Source organism: Symsagittifera roscoffensis, chromosome 1 (assembly GCF_963678635.1).
Source record: "Symsagittifera roscoffensis chromosome 1, txSymRosc1.1, whole genome shotgun sequence".
Lineage (NCBI taxonomy): Eukaryota > Metazoa > Xenacoelomorpha > Acoela > Convolutidae > Symsagittifera > Symsagittifera roscoffensis.
The window spans coordinates 58,958,422-58,970,866 of NC_087062.1; the positions used below are offsets into that span (position 1 = coordinate 58,958,422).

General features: G+C 33.8%; 1 protein-coding gene across 1 annotated transcript; it reads right to left on the reverse strand.

Moving 5' to 3' along the window:
• Positions 1-2,124: 2,124 nt before the first annotated feature.
• LOC134856851 (CD151 antigen-like) lies at positions 2,125-3,877 on the reverse strand. The gene is made up of 2 exons (XM_063873143.1): positions 3,187-3,877; positions 2,125-2,739 (listed from the first exon to the last, which is right to left on the reverse strand). Exons 1-2 carry the CDS (start codon positions 3,759-3,761, stop codon positions 2,298-2,300), a joined length of 1,017 nt encoding a protein of 338 aa, XP_063729213.1. The 5' UTR covers positions 3,762-3,877; the 3' UTR covers positions 2,125-2,297.
• Positions 3,878-12,445: the final 8,568 nt, after the last annotated feature.

Sequence of the window (12,445 nt, forward strand, 5' to 3'; positions counted from 1 at the left end):
ATGTTTTTTTCAATCATTACGTCTGGAGATTTTTGGTTCACTATCAGACTGGTACCATCTGCAAATTGAAGCTTTCGATTTTGATTATTCAAAACTGAATTGAAATCATTAACATAAAGGGTGAAAGCTATTGGTCCGAGAATTGTCCATTGTGGCACTCCTTGAATCAAAATTTCTCATTCAGTAATTGTATTAGCAATTTTACTGTCTTTGGCAATTTTTCGAAATTTTCTGATTGGGCTATAGGCGTTTTTTTTCTACGGGCTTCAGATTTTATGTTTGTTCATTTTTCTGTTACAACTCATGGAGGATGAGTTGAATGCTTTTTGAAAACCCCATAGAAAAAACAACTTTAGATGTATCTCCATTGCGGTCATCAAAATCTAGTTTTTCTATTAACGGCGTCAAGGGAAGGTTTTTTTCTAATGAAAACCGACATGCATACTATTTAAATGCTTAGTTTTTTGTCTATCTTCACTTAATTAGTTCAAAGTGAATGGTCATCAATGCTAAAGATTGCTTATCTTCTGTTTTTCGTGTTTTTATAAAGATTTTAATGTTACTTTAGTTTTGAAATTTATTATCTTGATCAATCTATATAGTATATTTAATTACGTGTGGCACGTATACAGCCGTGTCCAAGCGCTTTTTGTAATGGTTAAGCGCATAACGTATCTATGCATAGTCAAGCTATATCGTATACAGCAAGGCTTGAGAAAATGCAATGCTTTAGGCTCTAGCTTAGATGCCAGCATGGGAGGGAAGCAGGGGGCAGCGCAGTGTTGAGTAGAGTAAAGGTTTGATTTCATCCTTTTATACGAAGTAGTATGGGCGTTTTTCATTGCAGCGTTTACTTCAATGATTTTAAAATTAGTAACCCGGGGGTTAAAGTGGTGGGGTGCTATCAGAGTTCTCCCATAGGTTGCAAAATGGCTTCAAATTCTGAATACCCAAATCCATTCAGTTTTCGAGGTTTTACAGTTCTTGTGGTTTTTTCAAAAAACCCAGATGTTAAAAATCCCACAAACCTTGAATTTTTCTACCATGTAAGGGGTTTTGTCAAGGAACTCGATAATTTTTTCAAAACTTACCTTCAAAAGACTTTGAAAAATTTGAGTTTTATAATCCTGTTTTAGAATGGTGTCAGGAAATTCAAGTTTTGCCTCCGAGTTTGCGCGCCTAAATCTTCTCAGTTTCCGAGATTTGACGTTTTTGAGATTTTGAAGGAAATTTATCTCAAAGTTAGAAATTGTCGACCCTTTAGTGGGCGATGCCAGGGTACTCCCAGCAGTTGCAGACATAGCCTCGATAAGTATCATTGTTCAAAATCCTTTAGTTTAGGAAATATGACGTCTTTTTGTAATTCTTGACACTATGATGGGGTGGTGGTAAGTTACTCGCAGAGTTTGCATGTGGCCTCTAAATTTGGTTGCTCAGATGCCTTCAGTTTTCGAAATTGGAGTTGTTTTCAAAAGTTTACAAACGTGAAGTTATATGTTCGAAATTTCAACCCTATGTTGTAGTGCTGTAGTGGCTTTCAATGAACTAAAAAATTTTTCCTAATTTTTTCAATTTAATATTCTGAATTACACGATTGGTGGCCGTACTGATCCAGTCGTTTCAAGTAATCATGTATTAGAATCAAGCTTGGCGGAGCTTGAGAAAGGTAAGGTGTCTACCCTCTTTTTTCAGATGGTGTGACTTGGAACCTCAAACTCTGCAAGTGGCTTACTTTTGAATTGTTCAGCATATGTAGAGACTATAAATCTTACGGAATCCAGTCTAAAAAATGCCACCGAGGATAACCTGTTTTGAACACAGTCATCTTTTTTTCTAAACTCGAAACGACAGAGCCGATGAATGCTAATCCAAGTATACAAAATTTGCTTTGAAAATTTAAGCCATGTTAGTATTAAAATTCAGAAAAATCGAGTAGAAGAGGCTGAAACTTCCCAAACATTTATATTAATTTTTTAACCTTAATTGTCTAGCATTTTTATTGTGCTGTATTTTGTAGTACATCTGCAAGATCTGTTTGTGGTAGCAGCTTTACTGCGTTAGGTACGCTAGTCTCTCATTCAAACTTCGTATGTGAATTTTGGTTTGGTTTTGTTCAAGATCTAAACACTGAACTACACTGAAAAGCTTAGACTCCTTTTTAGCTCTTGAAACACTAAGCTACCATTTTTTTGCAGAACAGAAACCTACTATCTAGACAAATTCATTCATTTTGAATAATTAAATTTTGCAGAAGAACGGAAACATACTATCTAGACAAATTTATTCATTTTGAGTAATTAAATTTCCTTTACGGTTTGTTTGTTATAACTTCGATAGATAAAAAAGAATAACAGTGTGTTCATGGATAATAGAATAGATAGTAGAAATAAAAACGCGGCCGGTAAAAAGCAAATGGCTCTTAGTATTGAGAGAAGTTCCCCCAAACATCCTTTGGTGTTGAGGTTCTCAGAAGGTAGGGGGTGTTCGGAATAACATTCTCGGATCTCATCGTCAGTCGGGTCTAAATTTCCATCATCAAAGTAATCTTCAGAAGTGTCATCGGATAGTTTGCAACAAGTAGCTGGCCACAATTGGTTGTTGGAATTGCCATTGATGTCTGTGTTTGATGAAATGAAAAGGGCAACGGTGCTATTTTGAGACCAGGTGCTAGATGCCCAATCATTGTAGCTGTCAACTCCACAACAGCCTACTCCTAATTGAAGAGTGTTTACAGCCACGCTGAAAAAATCAGAATGATATTTTTCAACCCAGTTGCAGCCATGTGGTTATCATGTTATCAAAGGATGTTATCATAAGTGGTTTCCATTAAACTTAAGGTTTTAAAACAATGAGCAAGATTACAATGTCAAAGTTATCTGTTGATCAGCTTAGTGTGTTATTACGAACCTTCTTTTTTTTCTAACATAACTCGCAAATAAAAGTGTTCACTTATTTGGAAATTTCGATGTAGCATTGGAGAATGCACAGCGTCTGTTCTCTGCTTAAATTGTCGCTAAGGTTTATACCTATTAAGCTACTGTGGCTGAGTGGTAAGTGTGTGAGTCTCTCAATCTCAAGGTCACGGATTGGATTCTTAGACGTTTTTTGGAAAAATTCGACCAACTTATAAAAAAAATCTCCATCTTTTTCCACGATTATTTTATATTAGGGGTAATATACGAGTACCTGATTTGCTGGCGTGAATTTTCCCCTGCATAATTGCGCAGCACGATGTGCTTCATGTCGATTTCTACAAATATATCCATCTGAGAACCGAATGCAATGCAAGAAATCACGAGGAGCAGCGAAATACAACTGAGACCGCCGGACAAACATCCGAATAGGAAAAGATATAACTGGCTCTCAACTTTCGCAGCCATGAAAAAACTCATACAAGCAAAAGCTATCATGAAACACGAGGAAATTATGCCGAGAATGATAATAAATATGAAGAAATTGCTTGTTTGAATTTGTAAAATGTCCAAATGACGAGCTTGAGGTAGCAGCTGCCACGCTGAAGTTGCGAAAAAGGCAAGTGCAGTTAGGATGATGAAACAAACGATAGCTATCACACTTTTGCGCAGACAAACAACTGAGGATTGGGGATGGTCTGAAGTGGCAATGAGTCCACGAGAGAACAGAGATCGGGCTTGAGGAAGAGAATTTCGACTGTTTGTTGAAACGTCATGAGGCATTGCTTTGCTCCACTGAGGAGATTTGAATTCTCTTGAAGAAAATACATTCTGGGAGGAGCTGTTCATTTCAGTAAAATACGCTTACAACAAAACTATTTGAATGAACGTATGTTAATATAAGCAACGAAAAATGTATACAGTTTGAGTTTTTAATGGAACGCTTCGTAAAATATGCACGTGCTGAGCAGAACAAACAAACACTTTTTGTTTAATTTAAATTGTTCGTGAAATTAAGATTCATTTTGGCTATTTGATCTGAGTCACGCAATTCTCAGAATTAATCAGACCAATTGCCAGGGGTGTTTTTGCCAACAATTGAGGTGCTGTATTTAATAAAACGTTTAATCGACCTTTTTATAGTCAAACTGGTGTTTGTCTGCGCTCTTATTATACTCAAATGTGCTCCTACTTCCCAAAAGTTTTCTGTGCGGCCGAACCTTTGATTGAAATTGGCCTTTGAGCTATTCTCGGAACATTTACAATAAAACCCACTTAATTTTTTTTGCCTTCAATGATTTTCTGATCTATATAGATAGCTTGCGCACCAAACATTGAGAAGAAGCTAATTTCATAGCTTACATAGATATTCGGCTTACTTTTTGATGCGGAACAGCAAACAATAAATTCTACTTGTTTTTTGGCTCAACTGGTATCTGCTTAAAAGTTTTTTGCGGTTTCCGCTCAATAAATTTTGCTCCGTTGCTAATTGAAAATTCAATTGTCCTGCATGCCGTGTTTCACTGAAGTTTTTAATTTTTTGAGACGTAATAAATTTTTCATTTTCTCAAAAACTTCTGTCATCTTCAAAAAAGGGGTATCAATGGAAAGACGGTCTAATCACCTGGGTGCTTGCATAGTCTCCTGGTCTCTTTTTACTTTATCCCTCTAATTGTAGCCTTCGACAAAGTACCCTCACAAATCTGAGGTTGTGCGTTCACTGGAGACAACGAATAGTGGGAAGCATCCCTGCATTAGTCTTCACTCACATTTTTTACGCTAGAATTTATCGCTTTTTCCTGAAAACTCTAAAAAAATTCCTTTGCATATTCAACTAATTGCATTTTTTGACAGAAAAAGCTATCGCCTTCGGAAAAAACATAGTTTTGAATTTTTTGACCGTTTTTTGAAGTTTCTTGGTTTTTCTCGAGAATTATTCTCCCAAATCTGAGTTTTGGGTTCAATTGAAATTACAGGTTGCGTTAATCGCTTCTGAATAAACGCTTGTTTTATTTGTTGGTCACTTTTTTCGTTGATTATCCTGCCAAATCTGTTATCAAGAGTTAAATTGAAAAAACTTGTTGTTCAAAGTCTACATTTATAAAATGCTACGCCCCATTTTCTTTAAAAAAACAATTGCTTTCAAAAAAGTAACATGTTCAAAGAACTAAATTTATTTTTTAGGAACTTTTTGAACTTACTCGCAAAATACTCTGCCTAATTTCTGTTCAAATGGTCAATCGAAAAATTCTGTTTTCGAGATCTTTTCTGCTGAAGTGGTCCCGAAATACTTTTCGCTGAAAATTTTTATGGATTTCGAAATGTGAAGTTTTTGATTTTCAAATCTGAGATGAAAGGTTAGATCGAAAGAGCCGTTTGCAAAAGTTTTCCTTCAGAAGTGGTTTTTTAATTTCTTTGTTGGAGTAGTGTTACGTCCTTGGGAAATTTTTAATATCTGCAAAAATGTTTTCACTCTCATTTTAGTAGAGAAACAACTTGGGTTTTGGGCAAAGTCTTTTTTTTTTTCAAGTCACCCTTTTCATACTGCGGCAGAATGTCAAACTCTAAGAGTATCTAACACGTATCTCTAGCTTTAACTGGACCCTTAGCTATATTTTACCGAGACATACGAAAGTTTTGGTTCCTTGCCTCGCATCCGCTTCGCCTGTGTAAATTTTGCGTCATTGACCAAATTTTGTCATAATGCAGCACTTTTTTTGTTATATGCCTAATACACGCGAAGGTTCATAGCGCTCAGAGTTCAGAATACAATCGTCGGAGATTTCCGATGTGAAAATTTTGAAATGTGATGTAAAATTTTCTCAGCAAATTTTATTGCACCTTTTATGTATATACACAATTCAGTTCGCAAAAGTAATTCCATTTATGTGTGTTTTTCTTAAATTGAGAAAACATTTAATTTTGAGTTTTTGACAGGCGTTTTTACTATTTAAAAAAATATAACCATTATTTTACCTAATTTGCGGATTCCGCGTTCCTGCAGTGAGAGGTTTCGCATGTTGCTCGTCCCCAATTCAACAAGCTGTCGATTTTACATAATAATTTTGCATGTTTAACAAAAAAGTTTTTTTTCATGTTTAAGCTATATCAGTTATTGCAATGCTTAAGAAAATTTTCCAATTAGTTTTTTGCAAGGTCAATAATTTTCCGTAAATTTTTTGCGAGGCCAAATTAAGTCTCTCTCTGACTGTCTGTCTGTCTGTAAACCTGCTTTTTTAAAGTAATTTGATTGTCTGTCTACCCGTCTCCTTATTTTTCAACTTTCATCTATCTACTATCTGTTATATATTTAAATGCGGGTTTCACTATCTCGCCATACTTAGGCTTTTTCAGCGTATTTTTTTGCATGTTTAACAAAAGAATTTTTTCACGTTTAAGCTATATATCGTATATTGTTTTGGTTAGGTTTTTTCGATTTTCCAGTTTAAATTCAGTGTTTATATCATCAAGTTTGAAATTAGCAACCTAATAGTGGGCTGTTGTCAGAGTTTTCCCAGGCTTTCCGATTCTGGCCTCCATATATGAATAACCAAATCCTTTTAGTTTACGAGATAGACAATTTTCGATATTTCTCAAAAATTTCAAGAAAATTTAATTAATTTTTTTTGAAGTTTTAAATTTTTTATCCTGTAATTAGATGCTGTCAGGGTACTCTCAGGGGTTGCGAATTTCGCCTCCAAATTTCACTTCTCAAATCCTTGTATTTTTCGAGATATGACCTTTTTTTTAGGATTTCTTTTCAAAATTTTGCAGAAAACTTAGATATAAAAAATTTCACAAAACTTGAAATAACGCTCTCTGTAGTGAGGCTCTGTCAGGGTTTTCTCAGAATTTGTAAATTTAGCCTCCAAATATGACTGCTCCAAACCTTGCAGTTTTCTAGATATGAACTTTTTGGTGATTTTTTCAAAAAATTTTCATAAAAATTAACTTAATTTTTTTTTCAAAAAAAAGTTTGAAGTTCCTAACCCTGTAGTTGGGGGCAGTCAGAGTAATCTGAGGGGTTGCAAATTTGGCCTTTAATTCAGAATGCCCAAATCTTTTTAGTTTGAGAGATAAAACGATTTTTGTGATTTTTTTTGGAAATTTTCAGAAAACTCAAATTACAAAATAATTATTTAAAGTGAAACTCCCAACCATGTAGTTGTGTGCTGTCAGAGTACTCTCAGGAGTTGCAAATCTTGCCTCTAAATCTGATTTATCAAATCTTTGTAGTTTTCGAGATATGACGTTTTTTATAATTTTTTCAAAAATTTTTCAAAAACTTAGATTTTAAAACTTTCAAAGCGTTGAAGATTTCATTCCTGTTGTTGGATATTGTGAGGGTACTCTCAGGGGCTGCGAAGCTTGCCTCTGATTGTGGCTGCTCCAATCCTTGTAGTTTTCGAGATATGACGTTTTTCATGTTTTTTTTCACATTTTATCAGAAAACTTAGATATGAAAAATTTCACAAAACTTGAAATAACCATCTCTGTAGTGAGGCTCTGTCAGGTTACTCTCAAGATTTCCAAATTTTGCCTCCAAATATGACTGCTCAATTTTGCAGTTTTCTAGATATGAAGTTTTTGGTGATTTTTTCAAAAAAGTTTCATGAAAATTAACTTTTCAAAAAAATTTTTGAAAATTCTAACCCTGTAGTTTGGGGCAGTCAGAGTAATCTCAGGGGTTGCAAACTCGGCCTCTAATTAAGAATGCTCAAATAAATTTTTTAACAAAAGAGATAAGACGGCTTTTGTGATTTTTTTGGAAATTTTCAGAAAACTCAAATTACAAAATAATTCACCAAAGTGAAATTCCCAACCCTGTAGTTGTGTGCTGTCAGAGTGCTTTCAAAGAGTGCGAATATCGCCATCAAATAAGACTGCTAAAATCTTGGTAGTTTTCAAGATATGGTGTTTTTTCTGGCTCTCAAAAAAATACCCTTTTAGAAAGCTTAAGGTGAAGTGTCTCTTAAGGTGAAGTGTCTCAGAATAGTATCAGAGTACTCTCAAAAAATGCAAATCTTGGGTCCAAATTCGACTCTCAATTGCTTTAAGTTTCCCAGATGTGACATTTCTTAGTTCATTTTAAATTTTTCGAAGAACTTTTAAACTTTACAAAATTTTATGGTTCTTCAAATTTTGTATAAGAAACTTGAATGAAAAACTTTGTATAAGGACATGAGACTGCTCATAGAATGTCTTTTAACGTTTATGAATTAGTTTTTGTATACAAAACTCAAAAAATGTTTAAGGGTAAAAAATTATTGAAATTTTTTTTCTTTTTATTCTTAGAAAAAAAACTCTCTAAAAGTAATGCAAAATTTAAAAAGTTATATTTTGCATCTAGTTACATATTAATAAGACTAAATATCTGGCCTAAATTATATGTAAATAGATTTATAGCCGAATTACTTTACGGCTTACGCGTTAATGCCACGAGATTTATTGCACGTCCTTCATCCCAAATTCGCCAAATTGTCAATTTTAAAACAGACTAGCGTGTAACGCAACTCCGGTACTCGTATAAAAATTTGAATGAAAAACTTTGCGAAATTTGTAATTACTAACCTTGTAATTGGGTGCTGTCAGAGTACACTCAAAGATTGCATATCTAATTTCCGGTATTCATAATAAACCGCATATATTGGAAATAGGATCAGCCTTCTTTGAGTGTACTCTGACAGCACCCAATTACAAAGTTAGTAATTACAAATTTCGCAAAATTTTTCATTCAAATTTTTTATACGAGTACCGGAGGTGCGTTACACGCTTGTCTGTTTTAAAATAGACAATTTGGCGAAATTGGGATGAATGACGTGCAATAAATCTCGTGGCATTAACGCGTAAGCCGTAAAATAATTCGGCTATAAATCTATTCAAATATAATTTAGGCCAGATATTTAATCTTATTAATATGTAACTAGATGCAAAATCTAACTTTTTAAATTTTGCATTACTTAAAGAGAGATTTTTTTCAACAAAATAAAAAGAAAAGTTTTCAATAATTTTTAACCTTCAAACATTTTTTGAGTTTTCTATACAAAAACTAATTCATAAACGTTAGAAGACATTCTATGAGCAGTCTCATGTCCTGATACTTTGAATTTTTCAGATGTGTTTTGAAACGGGCCTGATTTTTGATAATTTTTTACCCTTAGACATTTTTTGAGTTTTGTATACAAAAACTGATTCATAAACGTTGAAAGACATTCTATCAGCAGTCTCATCTTCTTATACTTTGAATTTTTCAGATGTGTTTTAAAACGGGCCTGAAATTTGAAAACTTCTATACAAAAATTTCACTCTTATCCCCCAAATGAAACAATTTTTGGGTGGCCGTCCCTGCCGACCGAATTCGTTGAAGCCTATAAAATTGCAGTTTGAGAAAAGAGCAGGTGAAAAATAACTACCGCATGATGTATTGTCTTACATATGCCTTATTACCCTTGCGATGAGCAAGGGTATTGCAATCGGTTACTAGACTTTGTTTCCCGTATAAAATTTGTTCACAGAATGGTCAAAATTGAAAAATAGTGAATTTGAGTGCAGTTCATAAAAAATTCAAATTTCTTTTTTATCTCCGGCGCACATGGTCTGGAGGGAATGAATGCGCCAGGAACAGCTAATGTCCAGGGTTCGAATCTGACACGACCTGGTTTTTTTTTCAAAAAAGAATTAGTCCGTTTCAAAAGAAAACTGTCGGCTTATTAATGTCTGTTTATGCTTTGTCGGCTTAGTTGCCATATTGTAGAATTAGATTTCAAAATTTTTTTGCCATAATCGTTTTTAGTATTCTGATTATCGCTTTTGATTTTTTTAAGCTTGTCTTCGCATATATTTTTTTCGCTGGAACACTTTATTTCGTCCGAATGGTTTCAGTCTGTTTTTTATAAAGTAAATGACTTAATTTCGAGTCGTTTCAACGAGAACATGTATTTTGCTCATCTCTGGATCGCACAATATGCTTAAAATCTCAATAGAATTTATAGTTTATGTTTTTCATGACAACATTTTCGTCTTTTTTGTTTTTTTCCTCTTTTTGGATTGATAGGTTTCGGCCTAAATTGTATCGGTTTGTCCAATATTCAAGATCTTTTTTCGATATTGGCCAGTTTCAAGATCTCCATATTCAAAGCATTGCACGTTTAACAGCTCTAAGCACTGTGTATAAATTTAATGCGTTACTGGATCTTCGGAAAAAATTTGTTTCAGAAAATAAAGGTTTTATGTAGGCTTACTTGATTTTGGTCCAGTTTTTGTCGGCTTAATTGCCCAGTGCTTTCTTTGGAAAATTTTATACTTTTAATTTTTTGATTCAATAATAAGAAGGTAACACGCGGACACGTTTCTTTCAGTACGTTTTTATTACACGCTTAAACTTTTAGTTTGAAGCGAAAAAACTTTGAAGCGATTTTTGTTTGAGTTTTCTTACTTGTTTGAATTTTTTTTCGAAAACTCGGGTTCTGATTTTTTTCTGATAGATTGTGCAGTTAGCTGAACACAAAATAATATCAAAATTTGATTTTGAGCAGTTTTGTTTAGAATCATTTTAAGGTGAAGGCAAGTATTATTGAAAGAAAAATGATTTCAAATGTCAAACTTTATGTTCGCTAATCTCCAAAACTTATCCATATTCGTTAAATTAATAAGAGATATTTCTCGGCAAATAACTCGGTCATTAAATTAATTTCGGCATTTTTCTATTGATCAGAATATCATATAACATTTTTTTCATCTGCCTGTTTTTGGTACAAATCGGCGCAAGCTAGCCACAAGAACCGGTAGGTAATGTCCTTGAGACAAATTGCTCTTTTTGGCGGTCAGCCTTAATCAAGGCTGAACCAAATTAGAACCAAAAAACAGTTAAAATAGGATATAACCCCCGTTTTTAGTATATTTATTTTGGACTTTTTTCGATACAAAACGCGAACTTAAACAATTTACAAGAAACATCTCACGCAGGAGAAAAAGAACAAGGAACCACTTTTGAAGAAATTGATTTTCTGACTATTCAGTGATCGAAAACATTTCTGCTATTTACAAACTATTCGGGCTAGATCAAACCAGTTTGCCAAAAAAACTTCGATGAGGACACGTCTTGGATCATTTGAAAGCGCTTTCAAAAAGGAGAGAAACTGAATCCTTAGCAAGGATTCCATCTTTGAAAAAAATATCATTTGGAACACTTTTATCATTTTTTGTACAGAAGTTTGGATGTGCGTGAAAATATACCAGCTAATAATAATGTGCTTATTTGATTTTGAATTTATAGACAAGACAATCAATTTGATTAACTATTTCGTTAAGTGAAGTTGGAAAGGTGAAGTTTCTCCAAATCATATTTATAAATTTTTTTTAAATATATGTCTAAAGCAAAACTGAAAAACGTTGCTTTCAAGTTCTGATTGTCTACGAAGGTGTTGGACAGGTTTCGCACGATAGTAAAGATTGTGATTGTTTCTAGTTGAACTGTTTCGAAAATTATGAGATTTCGTGTTTTTTTTTTTCACCAACGGGCGTTTTTATTTTTATTTGTGATCTTTTTTGTAGTGGTTCAGCTGCCTTACCGTTATGTATTAATTTCGTATTTGACAAATTTGATGTTTGGTTTAATTTCATAGGCTTGTTAAGTTTTCTATATTTTCTGCATGTTCTTTTTTGTAGTATCTGTTTGAAATTTTTGTATTCAAGTTTTTTGAAACTTCATTGTTTGAATTTTTTGTTCGTTATCTGATCTTTGTTTTTAGCAAGAAATTGAAAAGGCCTTTTGATGTTTCCGGATGTTCTTGAAAGGCATGCAGTTTTTTTTTTTTGATTCCAAGAGTTCCAGAGAAGTTTCTTGGTAAATTTTGAAACTTTTGATCATGATTTTTGGTATCCCTTCCATCTGATAGTTATCAGAAAGAAATTGAGTTTGTGTAAACCGAATCCTCTATTTTAAAGTAAATGAGTTTTATAAGAGTTGATAGAATTTCCCGAGTTTTCAGCCAACAATTTCTTCAACATAATTCATTTAATTATTTCTTTTTTTGTTAGAGCCAGATTCTCTTTCGAACTTTGGCATGTAGTTATGTATCACAAGTGGCACGATTTTCGCTTAAAATTTTATTATTTATTTCAGAATTTCAGCCCCTTCTTAGATTGAAGCCATTCATCCGCAACAGAAATGAGTTGTTCATCTCTTGGTGACTACATGCTATTTTCTTGGTTATTTTTCTGGGCTGAGATTTGTTGCCTCAACTGCAGTTAATAAGCACGAATTAATTTGGGCCTCGAAGCCCCGACCACGTTTAATGAGATGCGGGCACCTCAGCCGCCCGCTCCTTAGCGGGTTTAGTTTTTTTTTTCTTTTTTTTCCAGAATCTTAATTAAACACGATGTTTTGATCAATTACCTGCTTCCTGCGTAAGTTTGACTTTTTTCTGCTGTTTTTTGTGGTAAAAATAAAAAAGACCCATCTGGGATTGAGTAGTTTTTCCTTGCAATTTCTAATGGTGCGAGTCAGCTTGATATGAAAAAGCCGAGCGTGG

What these genes read in the sequence shown, in the direction of transcription:
- LOC134856851 (XM_063873143.1), bottom strand. Translation starts at nt 3,761, where the DNA reads ATGAACAGCTCCTCCCAGAATGTATTTTCTTCAAGAGAATTCAAATCT. An exon ending in AATTCACGCCAGCAAATCAG is followed by an intron (nt 2,740 to 3,186) that starts GTACTCGTATAT and finishes TGATTTTTTCAG; the next exon opens with CGTGGCTGTAAACACTCTTC.